This window comes from Colletotrichum spaethianum (assembly GCF_022836535.1).
Source record: "Colletotrichum spaethianum MAFF 239500 DNA, contig03, whole genome shotgun sequence".
Lineage (NCBI taxonomy): Eukaryota > Fungi > Ascomycota > Sordariomycetes > Glomerellales > Glomerellaceae > Colletotrichum > Colletotrichum spaethianum.
This window is the reverse complement of record NW_026054773.1, coordinates 1,066,045-1,085,043: the sequence shown is the minus strand read 5'-3', so window position 1 is coordinate 1,085,043 and position 18,999 is coordinate 1,066,045. Positions and strand designations below refer to the sequence as shown.

General features: G+C 58.6%; 3 protein-coding genes across 3 annotated transcripts; 1 reads left to right on the top strand and 2 right to left on the bottom strand.

The window, feature by feature from the left end:
- Positions 1-1,813: 1,813 nt before the first annotated feature.
- ColSpa_01790 (protein PNG1) lies at positions 1,814-3,289 on the bottom strand (the record flags this gene model as incomplete). The annotated part of the gene is made up of 2 exons (XM_049268002.1): positions 1,814-2,681; positions 2,748-3,289. The coding sequence occupies 2 exons, from the start codon at positions 3,287-3,289 to the stop codon at positions 1,814-1,816; spliced, it is 1,410 nt and encodes a 469-aa protein (XP_049123959.1).
- Positions 3,290-11,804: 8,515 nt separating this feature from the next.
- On the bottom strand, positions 11,805-14,518 carry ColSpa_01789 (U3 small nucleolar RNA-associated protein 5; the record flags this gene model as incomplete). Its single annotated transcript, XM_049268001.1, has 2 exons — positions 11,805-13,483; positions 13,537-14,518. The coding sequence occupies 2 exons, from the start codon at positions 14,516-14,518 to the stop codon at positions 11,805-11,807; spliced, it is 2,661 nt and encodes an 886-aa protein (XP_049123958.1).
- A 1,387-nt stretch (positions 14,519-15,905) lies between these two features.
- On the top strand, positions 15,906-17,443 carry ColSpa_01788 (nicotinate phosphoribosyltransferase; the record flags this gene model as incomplete). Its single annotated transcript, XM_049268000.1, has 3 exons — positions 15,906-16,101; positions 16,198-17,257; positions 17,311-17,443. The coding sequence occupies 3 exons, from the start codon at positions 15,906-15,908 to the stop codon at positions 17,441-17,443; spliced, it is 1,389 nt and encodes a 462-aa protein (XP_049123957.1).
- Positions 17,444-18,999: the final 1,556 nt, after the last annotated feature.

Below are 18,999 nucleotides of genomic sequence, written 5' to 3'. Positions count from 1 at the left end.
CTCTTGCTTGCACTCCCACTTGCGCACCCGCCCACACGCAACAGTCCACCGCTGCCCGCGGCATCAGCCCCGAAGAGATGTCACAGCTCTCTCGTCCGATCGAACCCCCCCCCCTATTGAAATCCAATGGTGATCCACGTCCCGTTCTGTTCTCAGCCTTGCCAGCCCAGCCCGTAACGAACCCTTGGCCCTAATGTCAAGCAAAACCTTGGAAAACTTCCAAAATGTCGTTTTGGGCTGGAGACATTCCCAAATCCTTGGCGCCCCCAGTGTGTCGCTCCCCCCACCTCCTACGACATGTCCCGCCCGCCTGCCTGCGTACCTATCTACTTCACCTGTCCGCCCGCTCGCGCCGCACCCGTCGTCGTCGCCCTGCCAAGGCCCAATCCCTTGTTCTTCAGGCCTTGTCGTCAACGCAGCCAGGCCCCATTCACTCACATCAGCCAAGCCTCTGAAACAGGATGGTCAATGAGTACACCGATAGGACAAAGTGGCAAGGCATCTTGTTTTGGCACCACATGAATAGGTGAGGATCAAGAATAGAAAGCCATGAAAAAGCATGAAATCCCAGTTCAACCAGCAGCCAGCCATGCGGATCAACGACAGGCCACCTTCACGGAACAGGACACTAGGCGTAAAACCGGGGAGGGGGGAGGGGGCCGCGTTGAACCAAAAAGATGAGACGAAAAATGGAGAAACAAACCACCGTTTCGGTTCGTCTTGCCTGGCCAAGTCAACCCGGCGTCTCTGCCCGCGGGACCGCCGCTGACTACGCCGGGTTACCCACTTTGATGTGCCTTCATCGTCATCGTCGCTCACCGACATTGAGGCAAGTGCATACGTCCACAGTAAGTCATATCATCACGGTGCATGCGTAGAGTCAAGTGTAACAGTTCAAACGTGGGGATGGAATTGCTTCTAATCCGGCGCGGACGTGGCTTCTCAAGCTCGCAGTCCGAAGTACTCCTTCTCTGTCCTCCCCTCGGAGGCACACGAGGAATGAATTTTGTTCAAAATAAACACCTCTTAATCGTCAACTCCATTCAGCCAGATACAAAGCCCATCTGGTGCCTTTCGTCGCTCATGCAGAAATAAAAGTAAAAAAGACGAAGATGCAACACAATCCAGCATACATGTAAAGCTCCTGGAACGCCTCCCCTCCAAGAGGAGCTCGGCGCGTGGATGAGCCATGTCTGTCCTCGGCTTCAAACCCGATCGCCAGCTGCCCTCATCCTGTCCGCCCTCGTGTGATACACGGGGCGAGTTGTGTATAAAAGTGACCAGGCAAGCCCTGCCTTCCCCATGGTTGCGCCTTGTACCGCCGGCATTCAGCGAATATCCAACGCGAAATTTTGGAACAAAAGAAATGGAAGAGAAAAAAATGGAGGTGGTGGTAGATACAGTCCGTACATCGAACCTGAGTGACCCAAGGGGTATCAAGAGTGAAAGTAGCAGTGTGGGTTCGGCAGAAGGGTGGTTGGGTGGATATGTAGGGACGCAGCGCCGGTCTATGATGCCGATTTTGTTTTTTTTTCGATGTATCGAATTTAGGTAGATTAGACATAGAAAATATTATCATTGCCTTGGTTGGTACTGCACCAGTGTGCAAAAAAAAAAGCCGTTGCACCGTGGCAAGTGAACGGAGACGACCTCGAGGCCGGAGAGGTGAGGGTCCTGGCATCCACTGGGTATCTTGAAAAACGTAGCAGATATTGCCAAGCCGCGGAAGAAATGGCCTCAGGTCGGCGGGAGGATGGGGCGTATCGGCCGCCCGACTAGTTCAGAAAGTGATCGCGAGCACACCGCTCTCACTTCAAGGCAGGTCGCGGCGACGGCTCGGGTCGTGAGGGGGGAACTGATGATGCCTCGCGTTGGCTTGCGCGGCAAGGTACTCGGCAGAGCCCGTCTGGCGACCAGGTTGCTCAGCAGGCAACTTGGTATCATCACGTCTCCTGGGCGGAGCCTGAGCGATAGGCGCGCTGCTAGACGGGCTAGGCATGCCAGGGACGAGATCGGTGACGGCCTGGGCAATCGAGTTGATGACGTATCCACGGAGCTCGCGGTCCTCGCGGCTGTCCTCCTTCTCGAGCCTGAACTTTTCGTCCTTGTTCATGTTGCTGCGTCGGATACCCCTGATCTCGTTTAGGATATATAGCAGGACTTCCTCGGGACACCGATTGCGCTCCGCAGTGAACTCGCTCTTGCGTACGTAGCGTCGGGTAACATCGGTGGCGCCATCGATGGAGAAGGCGATGCAGTACGACATCTTCTTGCCCCAACCCTCAGTGTAGAGGCGAGGGTTGTCCCATGCCTCCTCGCAAGCGTCGACGTGAACCCAGCGCTTTTGATGTTCTGAGTAGACTTCGGTCCAGACGTGATCCTCGGCATTCCACACCCAGCGAACTCTGCCCCCGACAGCACGGCAAAGCATGCTGAAGCAATTCGCCCATTCGCCAACACGTCCTCGACGGGTGTGAAGGAGTCGCCACACGTCGCCGTATCGCGGAAATCGTTCGTAAGCGCCGCAGTCGCCGGCTGAGCAGCGGTAGAGCTCGACTCGAAGTGCGCCGCAAGCACTCTCGTCGGGTGTTGGAGGCGTCATGCCTTGAGCGATGGTGGGTGAAAGGCAGACGGGGCATGGAGGGTTGTTGACCCAGGTGAAGAAGGATCGCTTGAACCATCTGGGCATCGTCGTTAGGACTCGTTCCATCAAAGGCAAGGAACTCTAAACGGAAAAGCGAACTCACCTCAATAGTGCGCGGATAACACAGTCTTGGTAACCCCAAGTGGTCTTGCGTCCGTCTCCCATGCTCTCGGCCTCAGCCTGCATCACTTGACACTCCTCCTCGGCCTCGCCGTATATCCGGTCGAGCGGTATGCACTGCAGGGCCTCGTCCAGCAAACCGGGGTTCTCGTACTTGGTCGGGGTGAGAGAAAGGCTGATCATGAGGTTGCGAAACTTTTGTGAGTCGCGGTCGTTGGGCGCGGGAGGGGTGGGGATCTTGGGAAGGTGACGGGAGTAGGCGGGCGGTGTTGGCGGCATGGGTGTTGAGCTGTGTGACGTTGAAGGGCGACCGGGGCCGGGTGATGCGAGGCCACGGAGGTTGGTGCTGCTTGCACTTTCTCTGGGCTGGGGGCTGTTTTGGCGCGAGGATGCCCGCAGGTCGGTCATCCTCTTGTCACGGAGGAGAGACTCGAACTTTACCCTCAAGTCGCGAGCCCACTCTTCGCCGTACTCTCCGTCGCCGCTAGGCGGGCCTTGGCCCGGCGGGTAGCCGTGACCATCCATTTCGTCGTCGTTGTCGTCGGTGGTGAGGTGAATGCGGATGTCGAGGATGTCGAAGTGAGGGACAGGTGGAGAGTCTTCGACGGAACTCTCCCAGTGTTCGTCAAGTAGTTGAATCGTAGTGTGATCAGATCAAGGCGGCGAGGTCGGTCGGTTTTGTGGGTGAACGTGAGTAGTCGTCGTAACCGACGGTATTCGTCTTCGTCGTCGTCAGCGCGGTGGTCGTCAGAGAAGATTCGTAACGTCGTCGGGCAATGTCGATTGCCACTCAAGACGCAATCAATGCTGCTCTGGATTTTCTGTGTTTTCTTGTTGTTTCGTCCACCGAGTCCGGGTGCTGCTACACCTCCTCTTGCCAGATCGTGTGTTGATGGTGGTGGTGGTAGTGGCTCGGCGTTGCTGCTGTCGAGGTCCTAGCCCAGAGTTTCTTGACTTCCGATCGGCCGAGTCTTTCAGGCGTCGATCATGGGAGAGTCGTGTTCCTCAACGTGACTACGATCGAAACCGCTCACGGATAGTGATTCTTCGCGATATTCCGGTGGCTTGTCGGTCGGTAGAAATCAAGAGTCGAAATCGCAGGCAGGCGAACGAAGTGCGTTGTCAAGAAGGAAGGGATGGGATGGGGGGGATGGGGGTGTTGAAAGGGTTGGTAGCGGGCGGAGAGGAGGGTGCGATTTGGATTTGGGGAGTGGGCCGCCAGGGGGAATTGAATAAAGAGGAAAGGGAAGGCGGACGCAACGCAACGCAGCGTACGCCAGCAGTATCCGTCAGGTAGCGTAAGTGCGTGTACCTCTCTCGTGGGCGGAGGCGTAGGTAGAGGAGAGAGTGCGTAAGGGCAGCAGCAGCAATAAGGTGTAAGGTGGGAAAACCGTGACTGACTGGAACTGGAGACAAGGGAAGTGGAAGGGGTCAAGGTCGATGGCAAGGGGGGAGGGAGGGAAGGGGGGGCGTGGGTGTGGACGAGGAACGGCGGGAGGAGTGAGAGTGGAAGCGCAAGGTCGCATACGCACGCTGCTTCCTCTGGCTGGTCTCCTCATGGTCGGTTTACGCGTAAGCTGCGCAACTCGGGCCAATGGCAGGGGCCAGATCGCTCCAGGGTGGGTCCCGCTCAATCCGCCCCGGCACGTACCACCGCACCACGACTCCGACGCTCTTTCTCTGTTCTGCTTCTGCTGCTGCTGCTGCTGCTGCTCTTCCCCCCTCTCCTTCCAGCGGGCAAGAGTACGGGACAGGACAGGGAAGGGCAGGAAGGAAGGGCCCGGCCAATGTACAGTACCTCCGTCCTTGTACCCAAGTACCCTTACGACGTCTACTGGTACGTACCGCCCTTCAACCTCTTCTCGCCCAATTACTCATTCGCTCGCCCACTCCTCGTCGACTCGCTCGTTCAATCCTTCAGAGCAGTAGGTACGAATCCCCAGCAGAGGACGCACACAAGGTAGGCATAGCTCTAGTGACGACCGCCTCTCTCTGCTGCAGTGCATCGTACTCTGCGTGTGTGGCAGTTGAGCAGGTAGTAAGCCGGGCCTACGTACCCGTGATTACAGTACTGCTTGGGCTCCTCCCGGTCCCAGAGCTGGACAAGCTTATCGATAGCGCTCCCGTCCGTCTCCCACATACCAGACCGGCGCCTAGCCTTTCTTGGGCTGCTCCAGAGGGTCAGATCGTGAGCTTACGGTCCATCTCGATTTGCTCTGCCCACAGAGCAACGCAAGCCTTGGCAGAGACCGACCGGAGAATGCCAGGCAGCGGCGACGCAATCCTGCCGGTGACGACGGCCGACGGGCAATGAGGGCGGAGACTGTGTAGGCCAGCACGCATCATCCCCGACGGCACTCTGGAGACAAGGAAATTGCGTTGCTGTTTAGTGTTGGTCGTGATAGTTTGGGCTCGTAACTCAGTTGCGAATCCAGACGAGGCTGGCAGGCTGCGACGACGATGGCAATGTTTCCCTTTTCTTGGCACTGACGACACGTTCTGTCGGGTTGTGGGCGATTCCCACAGCAAACATTGCGAGAAGACCCATCCATCGAACAATGGACGTTTGGGTATGGGTAGTGGTATGGCCATTTGCGAATGCCATCACCTACATACAAACACAGCAACAGATGCACACGACAACGGACGACAATCGAGACAGGCAAGACGAGCCAACTACACGGCGCTGGTGGGAAGATCCAGTCAGGAGGACTACATAGGGTAGGTTGCGGTCTGGGAAGAAGGCAGGTACCGGTACTTTCCCCACGTACCTAATTAAAGCCGCTGTCACTGGCCAGAGCCAGATCCCCACCCCCCTTCCTCTAACCTTAGTCAAGTCACACTCCTTCCTTCCTCACACACACACACACACTTTTACACACTTTTGCGCAGTGTGACAGGCGTCCGAGTCTGGCAGCCCCGAAGCGTGATGACGAGGCGTGGCTGAGGTCTATTTGCAGCGCCTGCCCCAGGCCTATCTGGGCTGCGAGCCAAGACTTTTGCGCCTCCGTCGGCGGCTGCGCGCCCGCGGATTGGCTGTCCCCATCCCGCACCTGTGGCTCAGCTGCCTCACAAAGCCTCACCCTCAGCACCACACCGCAGCACGCACGGCGCCGCTCTGTTCCCCTTCGAGGCATCTTTCCCAGGCACTCTGAGACAAGACAGACTCGACCCTCTCCGCCGTCTGTAACTGGAGCCAGAACCTTGGGGAGGGAAGTGGCCCACGGAAGAGCGCTGCTCCGGCACCAGGCGGCTGCCGGCCGTGGACGCTTACGACGAGCGTCTCCAACGAGCCTCCCCCCAAACGCTGTGCACTGGGCAGTTGTCGGTTGTTTGCTCCGTCCGCTTCATCTCACCCTCCCAGTGTCCGAGGCATGGCGTCGTAAGGCTCCCGTCAGAAGCTGCATTCCCCAGCGACGAAGCAGAGGAAGCTCGCGGCCGAGCACCGAAGCTCCGGGAACAGGTGACAGTCAAACGGCACCGTCGCCGAGTGCCGAAAGTCGAGACGACCAACTTTTTGCGAAGGCGACACTGGACAGGCGACGTGCGATTTGCGATGCGATGCGCACCGCTAATGGGCCGCTGCCATTTTCCACTTTGCGCTGGCGGCCCCTCGGTCCTGCGTCCCAATCCAGCATCCTGCGTCTCCAATCTCTCCCATCCTTCAGCCCGTCGTCTTCGCCGCTGCACATCATTGCCCCTTCGTTGCCCGCTGCTCAAGTCTCCCACATGCATCTGCAAAGCCGAAAGGTTGAACGACTCGCGTCGGCTTTGGCCACAGCAAACGTACGTTGCGGACATTGCTTTGTCAATGGTTTGCCAAAGGGGCGCTGGCTAACAGCACCGCATCTCGTCCACCCCACGAGGCACTCGCCATGTGAGACCACTGCGAACATAAAACCAACGCGCCCCTTCAGATTCGCTGCATCAACGGTAACGGTTCCCATTACCCGTAGTAAGAGGAGTTTGCTCCAGTATCGCTCCGCGACGGTTGTCTTTTACTGGCTCATCGCTGGAGGCCAGCACACCACTTCGCCTCGCCTCGACTCGCCTCTTTCGCGTCTCTGTCGGCCTTCTGGACCCCTAAAACTTTGTCTCCAGTTCCTGGCGACCCGGGTTGTTCCTGCTGGGCCTTACCTGCCTGGTCCCGGCCTCCTGTCCTGGAGCGTGAATCTCGTGGGTGGCTAGTGTGCCGCTCGGGAAACAGCTGGCCCCTCCCAGACGACGACGACGACGACGAGGTGGACGACGACGAGGTGGACGACGACTCAATTCCAGTAAAACCAGGGGGGAAAAGGTTCGGCGTAGTGCGACAACCTCTATTTCACACTCTGTTTTCTCATGCCGTCTCTTATTGGCCTCCGCTCCCATCGGCGAAAGCGTCGCAGGGGCTTGAAGCCCATTCGCAATCTACTTCAGTCAGGCACACGCTCATCGTATTCAGGTACTCCTGGCCATCGAGGAAAACACCCCGGACTCAAGGTTCTGCCTCATTCGCCTTTCCACTCAGCCTCGTTTTCCCCTCCCGGCCCTGGTCCCCTAGCTATGAATATCCAATTTAGCTGGCCACGTTTCTCTTGATCCCCGCATCCTGCTGCTGTTCTCACAGACCCGACTCGTGCGACCGTTCCTCACCCAGCAGGACGATGCTCAATAGAAACCACTGAACGGCAATAGCCTCATTCGCGGGCCCCCGATGCTGCATAGCTGATGCCCATCTTCGGGACAACCCTCATTTAAACGCTCTCTTACCTGGAGCTTCCACGGCGGCCCAGGTCTTCCCGAAATCTTCTGGGGGCCGCCCTGAACTATCAATGATAAGTTCTCCCTTCCCAAGTGATGCTCGCCCGATCCAAGTCTGATCCCACGTCAATTCCTCGCCCTCTGTTACATGAGCTTGCGTCAACGAGTGGGCTCGTCAATCGTTCTCGCAAAGCCAATTTGCCCACTGACCTCGCCGAGTGCCAACGTCCTCGTTTTCTCGACTCGTACACGCTAGATGGCTTGAATGACTTTGATGAGACGAACCAAGTAGGCTCGTCTTTCCCAGACAACACTTTCGTGAGGAAAGTGATCCTCAGGCAGCTTGATGACGAGTCAGCGGGCGGTATGCGGGAGCTGAAGCCCAAAGGTCGTCCCTACGCTGTATCCGCTCTGCGTCGTCGTCGTTGTCGTCGTGGTCAATCGGCTCAACCAAACGCCAGCTCTTGGCGTTCAAGAGGGTACATGTTTAATACCATCACGAACGACAGCAAGGATATCTGTTGCGAACAGCGTGACGACGATTCCAAATCGCACATCGTCTTTTAGGGGACCCGTCGCCCAGATACGACTCCCCAGAGTCTGGAACAGGAGATTTGATCGACGACTACGATGGCTTTTGGCGGATAGCTCAGGGTGCGCGGTCGATGCGCCGACGCCCCGGGCGTGCGCCTTAGCGGCTCAGTGACGCGTCATCCACCATGTCTCACGTCGGCTCTCCAATGGTGGCTTGCGTGTTGTTTCCAAACCGGTCGCCACCCCACATCAGACTGGACTCCTTCTCGTCTCGAACTGCCACGGAATTGCAGACGACCGACTCTTCTATTTCCCCATTTTGCACTGTTCACAAATGAGAGAGCAGAAAGATACCATTGTACAGACCCTCGAGCAAGGGGCTCGCCGTACGGGTGCCCAAGCTTCCTGCGGCCCAGAAACCTCGCATTCCTCAATCCACGTCGGATTTCGGCATGGCTGCCAAGGGGGCCTGCATTGTCGCTGGCCAATTGCACGCATCCTACCCCCCGACTTCATAGTTTGGACATTGTTCACATTCTCCGTTGATTCGAATTGTGGTTTGCTCGAGGCACAAGTGCGTATGGAATGCCTCGGCTCAGAGGTGCATGGCTGGCATCATGGAAACAAAACGGCGAAGTGGTTCGGTTCGCCGGCCGGAAGGCTCTTGGTGTTGCTGGCCTGCTTGACCAAGACACCCCGTCGATGGGACGAACGGCATCCAGCGATGTCGACATCCTATTGTGGCCCCCCAAGGCCCGGAGGGCGTGCAAGCTTTGCAGTGTACCTGGCCCAAAGGCGGCATAGCCCGATTCATCCCGGAGCTGGTCGCATCTTAGCAGTTCGACTCAGCCGGATTCCGAACTACGCGAGTTGCTAGATCAGAGGGCGAGTCCCTCCCTGCTCACCCATCATGTCTCGTCGCAAGTGCCAAGACATCGACTCGTGTCCTAGAGAGATGTCTCGCCTATCCGGGACCTCAGAACGTCAATCATATCGGACTTCGCCCCGGGCTGCGTATTCCAACGTCCTCTTGGCCCCCATTTCGCCCCTTCCTTCATCTGTGAAACCGGGTGATCACGATTCCAATGTCAACTGACAAACACCTCGCGGCTTTTTCTTAATTTTAATGACTTTCTACTTTACTCCATTACTTGTTCAATATCCCTCTCACCGCCGCCCCGAATTTGCCCCGCCCCCAAGTTCCCGGCGGACCTATCCTCTTCGTCATTACACGGCTGCCGCGCTTCGTTGGTCCAACGCTGCCAACATCCCCAGCCAAGGCCAGTCATCCCAAGGCATCTTACCGATGTCTTCCCACGTACCTGGGAGGGACGGCAGAATTTTCCACCGTCGTCGATCTACTGCTCTGTTTCTCTCCCCCTCTAGTGTAGCTAGTGCTACACCGGTCGCCAGGGCTGCTTGCGTGGTCTGACCCGGTCCTTCGTCGTTTGTGTGGAGGGAGAGGGGCCCAGAGAAGCGTCGACCGGGACGCGCGTACCATGGACCCTTCCGGTCTCTCATCCTTGCAGATCACCGCTAGAGAGAAGAGAAACTGCCAAAGCAAGACAGCTTTGGGGTTAGCGGTGTTCAATTAACCTGCCCTTAAACTGCTCTCAGCCTTTTTTTTCTTTCTTTTCCTTCTCCCCTGGCTCGCTTACGCCTGTGGGCAAGATATTAAGGTAGGTACTGGTCACCTCTGGACAAAGGGACCCGCCTGGGTTGTGAACGACAACTAGCATATCTAGACCCTTCCATCCCGGCTACATTCTTCTTTCGTCTGGTCTTTCCCATCCTGCTCCTTGGCCAATATTGACTAAGCTTGTGGTTCTTTGGCTGCCTATCCCGGCTGTGGGCGTGTGGCGGTGCCGGTGGCTCGGACTGGCAGAAGCCCACCCTGGCCACGACGCCAAGCGGATATTGAACCTCGTGTCAGTCAGGAGCTAAGGGTCCTTGAGCTGCCTGCGGCTCTCACGCCCTGGCTCTCACACCTGGCTCGGCCCTCTGGGTGATCGCCGCTGCGTGATCGTCGTTGGACGGCTTTCGCGTGTAAGTCGTCTAGGCAGCGCGGCAAGGTTTGGCGTTGTGATGACGATGACGCACGCGGGACAACGGGTCGTGGGGGACAAGCTTCTTGGACAATGCCCGTCCGGTAGGTTTGATAGCGGCTCTTGACGGCAAACCTAGACGAGGACGAGAGAGCGAGGTGTCAGCATCGAGATCATGGGGATGTGGCCCAGCTGGACGGACATTGACAAGGTGACAAGGTACTTTCCACGGCGTGAGGTTGAAGCTTAAACTCGTAAGCTCGTCCGGTGTCGGTTGTACGCGTTATGTGGGCGGTGTATATAGACATACCTACATGTATGGTTGTCTACGTACTATAGTAGCCCGTACTCTGGCCTGGTCTCAAAGGGGCATGTTGCTATGGGATCCCAGCCTCATGGGCTCCGGATTGGGTTTATGGACGTGGACTGATAGAGGGAAGCGGGCGTTGGTGCCGGCTGTCTATTTCACGCGCTATACTCTACCGGAGACCATCCAGCTACATGCCTCGCCGGCCTAAACCTCCTCAAAAGGTCCCATACTCGATGCTGTAAGCTCGCCAATGACGCGCGGTGGGGGCGGGGGTGTCTACAAGTGTGTGCGTGCAACTCACCGAGAACAAGACGAACAATGTCGGGGTCCCATCTCTGTCGACGCGTTGCTACCCTCGATGTCATGGGACGGGGGGGGGGGGGGGCTCGTCCTTTGACGAGGCGGACGAATCTCTGCCGTCGCGTTCCGTGTACAGAGTAACGTTGGACAAGCTTTTCTCGCACTTGGGTCCCCCTATCGATGGACAGGAGGACCTGATTGGAGAGGTGCTACGCCAGCTGCTAGGCCTGGCCAGATTTTCGTCCTCACCCTGACAGGTCAAGGCGGCCCGGAGGCGGGCCTCGTCGTCTCTCAATGGTGTGCGCGATGTCTCACTGGCGGTGTCGTTGCCGATACAATCACTTCCTTTGTGCCCGTCCACTGCCTGCTACTCGGAACCGAGATGCCATTTTACTTGAATACCAAAACCAACTTTTTCTATTCCGGCCCTTTTTGTTCTAACAATGAGAGAAAATACCCGGCCGCAGGGTTCTAGACCTACATGCGAGCACGTCTGCTGACACGAGCTCGCAACAAAATTGATGGAGAAAAAGAAAAAGAGCTCATGCCACGTCCTCCACTGGGCCGCCAAAACGTGCGCGTGCGCGGCCTGCGGCGTCCTCTCTACCTAGAAGCCCTCTGGCCCTCTGCTCGCTCCCCCTCTCGCTTCCTCTCTCTCCATGGCGGCGTCTCCTACCCCAGCGGGACGACCAACAAGTGTTTGACGACGTGATATTTGTGCTGGCCCGTTCAGCTCTGTATTGCCCCCGCCGTGTAAGACGGGGCACGAGGCCGAGACCGTAGATGGTGTATGCAAAAGATGAAAATGTACATTTGATAATCCCCTCCTGTCGTATCCCACGTCCCACAACCTCCTCCTCCCTTGGTCGACCGCGAGTAAGACGGGACAATGAGAAGGAGCAGTAGCACCGAGAAGAGCCGAGATAGTTGGGTGGGCTAGCCGGGATCCCCGATGAGATTGGGGAGATGAGAGAAGGACTCGACCTGCCTGGGTCATATGACGATGAGCGGCTTTGGTTCCTCGCTCGCTGCGGTCCATCTTCGTCGCCTGACTCTCTCGCTCCTCCTCTTCGCCGTCTTCCGGTGGGGTGGGCACAAGGACCCCTCTCTACCTCTCCCATTCATTGGCGCCAAAGTACCGTTCGGGAAGGTCCACCTCCCAGATCGGTCGCTCGACGAGAACAGCCTCGAGCGAGGGGGTCTTGCTGCTGCTGCTGGTGTCGGCTTCCGCGCCGTCGGCGGCGGCGGCAGGGCCGGAGGAAAGGGGCGCTATGCCCAGGATGGGGCGGTACTTGTAGGTGTACCACCACCGCGTCTTGCCCTCGGCGCCCTCCTCAGTCTGGGTCTCCTGGTTCCGGTTGCGGAGCGCCGCGAGCTCGCCGCCCTCGCTCTCGCTGCCGTCGTCGTCGCCGTCCGAGTCGTCGCCGCCGCCGTCGACGTCCATGGCGTCCTCGTCCTGGGCGAGCTTCTTTTCAATGTCGTCCTGCCACTCCTTGGAGGCCTTGGAGCCGACGAAGCGGTCGACCTGGTGCGGAACGATGGCGCCGATGCCCATGCGGGCGCCGGCGCCGCTCTCGGGGCCCCTGCGCTTGCGCTTCGTGCCGGCCTGGTGCTGGACGAGGGCGGTTTCTGGGTCCGTCGCGCCCGTGGGGACGGCGAGGTCCTGGGAGAGGTCGAGCATGAAGAGGAACGAGACGCCGTAGATCCACACGCGCGGGCCCTGCCAGAGCAGGCCCTTGGCCAGGTCGCGGGTGTCGCGGATGGTCGCGGGCAGCCTCGAGACTGGGTTGCGGCGGGACCAGGAGGTGAGAGAGCCGGCGACGGGGTGGAAGGCGAGTATGTGCCATGACGTCGTGACGGCCACGAGGGTGTACTCTGTCGTCGCGGCGCCGTCGGTGGTAGTCGTCTCGTCCGAGAAGGAAAGCACGACGGGTGGCGCCGGGAGTTTGGGCAGGAGGGACGCGCGGGGGTTGCGAACCCAGCGCTCGTCTGCAGAGGCGGCGGCGTTGTCCTCCTCGCTTGACTCGTCGCTGTCAGAGTCTGACGCGGCGTCGGCGTTGTCCTCTGCGGCGCCGTCCTGCGCGGTTTGCAGGACCCACGTATCGATGTAGCCAGCCAGGTCCGTAGCCGCGAGCATGCGGCCATCGGGAGAGAAGGCCAGCTGGGTGATGCTCCTCTCGTAGTTGCCGAGGCCGCCCAGGGCCTGGTGCTTGGGGATGTTGCGGCGGAGGCGGTTGACGACGCGGGGCTTCTGGATGGTGACGGTGTTGTCGTCGTCGCGGGTGATCTTGGCGACGAGGACCTTGGAACCTTCCTGCACGGCGGCCATCCAGCTGCCGTCGGGGGACAGGATGATCTTGCTGGCGCCGTTGGAGGCGAGGGGCTTGGGGACGGAGACGGAGGCGAGCTTCACGTCCGAGGGCTTGGTGGGGTTCTGGTGCTGGAGGTGGAAGGCCTTGACGTCGGTGCCGGTGGCGGCGACGAGGAACGAGCCGTCCTGGGTGATGGCGGCCGACGTGATGTTGGACTCACCCTTGACGAGGATGGTCTTGAGCAGCTTGCGGTTCTTCTCGAGGTTGGCGTCCACGTCGACGCCGTTGCCGTTGTAGAGCCCGTCAAACGAGCTCTGCAGCTTCCAGATGTGGATCTCTCTGTCCCACCATCCTACGACCATTCTCGCTGACGGGGCGCTGGCCAGAGGCGGCGACTGGGGAAGGCTGGAGAGGGTTCTGTGGTTCTCGCGGCCAAGCTCCTTCAGGGGCAGGACGACGGGGGAGGCGTCGGGGCCTGGATGCTTGGTTAGCTGGTGAATCGCTTGCGTAAATAAACAGAATGCTTACCTCCTGAAACGACAACGCTCATCTTGCTGCTCTCGAAAGAGGCCATGGCCTTGACGTCGTGGTCGTGGTATTTCCTGCTCCAGACCTTGCCCCATCTGGCGCCGGAGCCAGAGGTCTTCTTGTAGAGAACCGTGCGACGGTCCATGCCGCCGCTTAGGATGGCCGATCCGTCAGCGCTCGTCGCGAGACTGAGAACGTCCTGCCTGTGGCTCTGGATGCGCTGCATCTGCGTGTACGTCTTGCCGTCCCAAATGCAGACCTGGCCGGTCGAGTCGGCCGAGACGATGTCGCCGGAAGGCAGGACCTTGACGCTCCACACAATGATATCCTTGGCGCCTCCGGCCAGGTCGGCACCGAGAGCCATCTTCCGCAGCATGGAGCCGTTGCGCATGTCGTAGGCGCGGAGGGTCGAGTCGGAGCAGCCCACAACGACGACGTGGCGGGACTGGAAGGCGATGCTGACCATCTGGGCCTTCTTGGTCGGGGACTTGACGAGCAGGCGCTGGAAGCGGAGGTCGTTGTCCTCGACGGAGTAGAGGGCGAGCATGCCGTCGATGGTGCCGGCGACGAGACGCGTGACGGGGTCGTTGGGCGAGGCGGGCGGCTGGGCGGCCAGGCACCAGATGTCGCCGTGCTGGCCGCTGGCGTGGCGCAGGGGGCGGCCGGTCGAGAGGTCCCATTCGGTGACGGCGGAGGTGTAGCCGATGCTGAAGAGGCGCGAGCGGCCGGGAATGGCGTCCTCGTCGGGCTCGTTCACCCAGACGAGTCCGTCGACGGAGCGGTCTGCGCCGGAGCGCAGGACGGTCTCCTGGTGCCAGGCGCCGGCGAGCGGGTTCCAGATCTCAATGTCGCCATTGGCGCGGCCGACGGCGAGGCGCGAGAGGGCGGCCTGGTTCTTGGAGCGGGCGGACGGGTGGGAGAAGGCGAGGGCGTTGATGGCGGAGGGCGGGTAGGGGACGAAGCGGCAGCGATGGAGATCCATGGCGAAGGGGGTTGTGTGTGGTGGCCTCGAGGCCGAACGGTCGCTACTTTGTGTGGTCAATTGGGTGCGGTGAGGGAATCGCTTCCAAGTCAATGCAAGCAGAGGCGCGGCGAGGACGAGGTCGTCGGCGTGGGAGGGTGGTGAGGCTGGCGAGGTTTGGCGGTTGCAGCTTGTTTCTCTTCTCTCGTCTCTCTCGCGCTCTGCCAAAAAATTCGCGGCTGCCAAAAAGTTTTGTCGGCGGTCGGGGGATGAAAAAAATTAAGGTGTGGTCTGTGCGCACAGATGCCCCTCCACCCCGCCAGCGGGAGGCATCTGAGAGGACGAGAGGACGAGAGAGAGAGAGTGCCAAGAGGATAATTCCTTAGTGACGATGAAGGAGTTTGCTGCTCTCTACCTTGGTTGGCCTCAGAGAGTTATGCTCTTTGTCTTTGTCTTGAGAGTTAGTTTCCATTTTTCAGAGATTTTCTTTTTTCTTGCTCTAACTACATAAAGTCGCCGTCAACTTGAGCTCGCTTTCCTCCCTGTCCTGCTTCACGCGTTTGCCTGTGTCATGTCTGCTTACATAAGTCCAACAAGATCATCAGCCACTGCGGTTCCGCAACGCCAGAGAGCTCCAAAAGTGTTACTAGAGCGTCATTGGCTGCCACAACGGATGGACCCCTTCTTGCCCTTCTGCAGCGGCTAACGTGCTGGTTGCAAGCCGCTGGAATGCTTGCTGACTTGGTGTTGTGGAAAGCGCCGAACCCGTCATCCTGATGCGGCCATCTCCGTGGATCGCCTTTTGGATCCAAAGAGTCGTCTCTTCTGCTTGGAAATTTTCCGGGCCAATTCTGGAGAACGGTTGCGAACCCTTTTGGCCTCTGCCAACTTTTTTAAGTTGACGATACACTCGCTCTGATGGTGTTCATGGGATCCATGGCCCACTCCGGCCCGCCCGATCCCACTTACTGTCGTGTTTGAATCTCAACTGCGACAACTAAAACAAAACCCATGGCGTTGAAACTCCCGCAACTGATCCCTGCCAACTATCTGCCAGTGTCTTATCAATCAGTTGTAACGTACGACAAAGGCAACCTACCTAGCAACCCGAGCTTGCAGGTTTTAAGAGTGTCGTAACGCTGCTGCAGAGTCCCGCCGATTCGTCATCCTCCCTCCTTCAACCCCTCCACTTCCCTTCGCTCCCGTCCCCCCTCCCCCGAGCTTTGTCACGATCGTGCCGCCGTGACACGCGCATTCCGACCTCGCCTGCAGAGTCTTTTCGCCGATCACTCTGCACCATACATATAATTCGCACCCGCGTCACATTGCACCGGCGACCGACATCGACTTTGTTGCGCAGCCAAGCCACTAAAAGAAAGGCAAAGAAAAAAAGGACAAACCAGCGACCATGGATTTCAACAGCTCGTCGCCGTTCCCCGAGGGCGTCATATCCTTCCTGGATACCGACCTCTACAAGCTGACGATGCAATGCGCCGTCCTCAAATATTTCAAGGACGTCCCCGTCACCTATGCCTTCACGAACCGTACGCCCGAGAAGAAGCTGTCGAGGGCCGGCTTCAACTGGCTGCAGGACCAGATCCAAAGTGAGAAAAAAACACTACCCCTCCAACCCCTCCAACCCCGCCATGGCAGGCCTCGCGAGAATCACCCTCACGACTGACTCACGCCGTGCAAAACAGAGCTCGGCAACATCTCCCTCTCGGACGAAGAGTACCGCTTCCTCAAGACGCACTGCGACTACCTGACCGACGAGTATGTCCGCTTCCTCAAGGACTTCCGCCTGCGCCCGCGCGAGCAGGCCGTCGCGACCTTCCACCCCGTCGGCGACGACACGGGCGCCGACTCGGACATTGGCGAGCTGCACGTCGAGATCAAGGGCGCCTGGCTCGACACCATCCTCTACGAGATCCCGCTGCTCGCCCTGACCTCCGAGGCCTACTTCCGCTTCATGGACACGGACTGGAGCTACGAGGGCCAGGAGGAGCAGGCCTTCGGCAAGGGCATGCGCCTCCTTGAGGCCGGCTGCACCTTTTCCGAGTTCGGCACCCGCCGCCGGCGCGACTACCACACACAAGCTCTCGTCTTCCGCGGGCTGGTCCAGGCCAGCAAGGAGGCGGAGAAGAAGGGCTTCAAGGGCAAGCTCACGGGGACGAGCAACGTGCACCTGGCCATGCGCTTCGGCATCCCGCCCGTGGGTACCGTCGCACACGAGTGGTTCATGGGCATCGCGGCGATCCACAACGACTACAAGGCCGCGACGGAGCTGGCGCTGCGCTACTGGGTCGGCTGCTTCGGCGGCAAGCTCGGCATCGCGCTGACGGACACGTTTGGCACGCAGGAGTTCCTCAGGGCGTTCAGCCAGCCGGTGCACCCCATCGACGGCGACGAGAGCAAGTTCAAGACGGCGGACGGCAGCAGGATGCTGACGTACGCCGAGCTCTTCCAGGGCGTGCGCCAGGACTCGGGCGACCCGGCCGACTACGTCAAGATGCTGCGCCAGTACTACGACAGCCAGGGGATCAAGGACAAGAAGACGCTGGTGTTTTCCGACTCGCTGAACATCGAAAAGTGTTTGGAGTACAAGGCCCTCTCGGAGGCGGCGGGCTTCACGCCGACGTTTGGCGTGGGCACGTTTTTGACAAACGACTTTGTGCATCTCAAGACGGGCACCAAGTCGGTACCGTTGAACATTGTCATCAAGCTGAGCTCCGCCGACGGCCGACCGGCGATCAAGATCAGGTGAGTTGCGATCCCCCCCACGGTGGTTGGAGGCCACGCTAATCAGACTTCAGCGACAACATTGGCAAGAACACGGGCGACAAGGAGACGGTGAACAAGGTCAAGAGCCAGCTCGGCTACGTCGAGAAGGAGTGGAAGGGCGGCGACGAGACGCAGCGCTGGGGCAAAGAGGAGGACAAGGCATAGACGCGCGATGCCATTTAGAGCTTGTCTGACGACAGACCGGGGATGCAAGGAGTTTACCATGATAGTTTAGCCCGGCATTACGACACGGCCAGCAGGAGGTAGGGCCTCGATTTTGACGACCCTCAGGTATAGACTTTTTCGAGATACCTATTGATATATGACTTAATTGGGCGAAGTGCCAACAAAGGACCCAGGACGATAGCTCTTGAGTATGTTTGCAGTACTCTTCGTCATCCGCCTGCTCGCACGGACGAGGAAGGACAGCTCGATGCCTCGCCCTAGCGATCCCTGGCTTTTCTGAGGAGGAATGAGTTGCTATTGTCGATAGAAAAGCGAGGAACGAATAGGCGGATTGGTGCAGCTGAACTGAATCTATTGGGGGCGTAATTGAGCTGCTCATTATGCCTCTGGCCACCAAGCACCCAAGATAAATGATGCCTGCATGCCTCCCTTCCTCATTAGTAGTCAGAAAGAGCCCTTGAGGCAATATTTCTCGTTTGACTCGAACAGGCGGGCAATGGTCACAAATGAAGTAAGGCCGAGAAGCAACACGCAGGGAAGCTCAAGGGACAATGGCTGGACCCCGGAAGATGGCAAGAGGACATCTGCTCCTGCGTCAAAAGGTGACGTCCTTTCCTGCCATGAATGACTTGGAAGGAGAACAACTTCATCCTGCCCTCCCAATCAACATTCGCGGAAACCTCAGTACAGCTGTATGCATCGCCTCCTTCCTTCTTATCGTGCCCCCTTCATGGAAGCAGCGTAACATGGCCATCATGTCGAGCCATATTTACCTCCGTCTCTCCCCTCCCAATCTCGACCTCGTCTTCTTTTCTACACGCATCTCAACCTCCTCACCAACATCCCACTTTCACTTCAGTTTTGGCTCGTTTTCTTGGACCTCAAGTTTTGGAACCTTCATTCCCTCTCTGGCAGTGCTCGACGAAACGCATCAAGTCATTCCACTCATTCTATTTTCGTGCTGTTGAAGCAGCAGTTCTCCATCATGCGGCTCGCCGGTCTTTCGAGACTCTCGCAATGGCAGAACCAGATGGTCTTCGGCAAAGGCCTCATCGTTCTGATCTTCTTCACGGCATTCGCTGTTTCCCAAGAGCCGCCCCAGATCCGCAGAAGTAACGGCGCGGACAACCTGGCCACGAGGGACGCCATCGTCGAAGTCAGACAGCTTCAAGGCGCCCCATGGGGTCTTCCTTGGGGTATCTTCGGTGGCGGTCAATCCGCCTCACCTACCAACCTTGCCCAACCCGCCATCACCACTCCTTTACCTGCAGCTGCTCCAGCTGCTCTCAATAATCGACCACAAGGTCCTCTCGGCGGTATTGTTCAGATCAGTCCCGGAGTCATCGCCCCTTTGACGGCAGCCGTTGGAGGCGTCGCTTCTTCAGTTGCATCTGCTGTCAACGCCGGTCAAGTATCAAGCACTCTCCTCAATGCTGTGCCCTCGCTGTTCGAGCCTAACGGTCCTCTTATCCTTCCGACTGCTCTCCCTAATGGTCAAGCGGGGCAGTCTACAGCCAACGGTGGACTGATGGTTC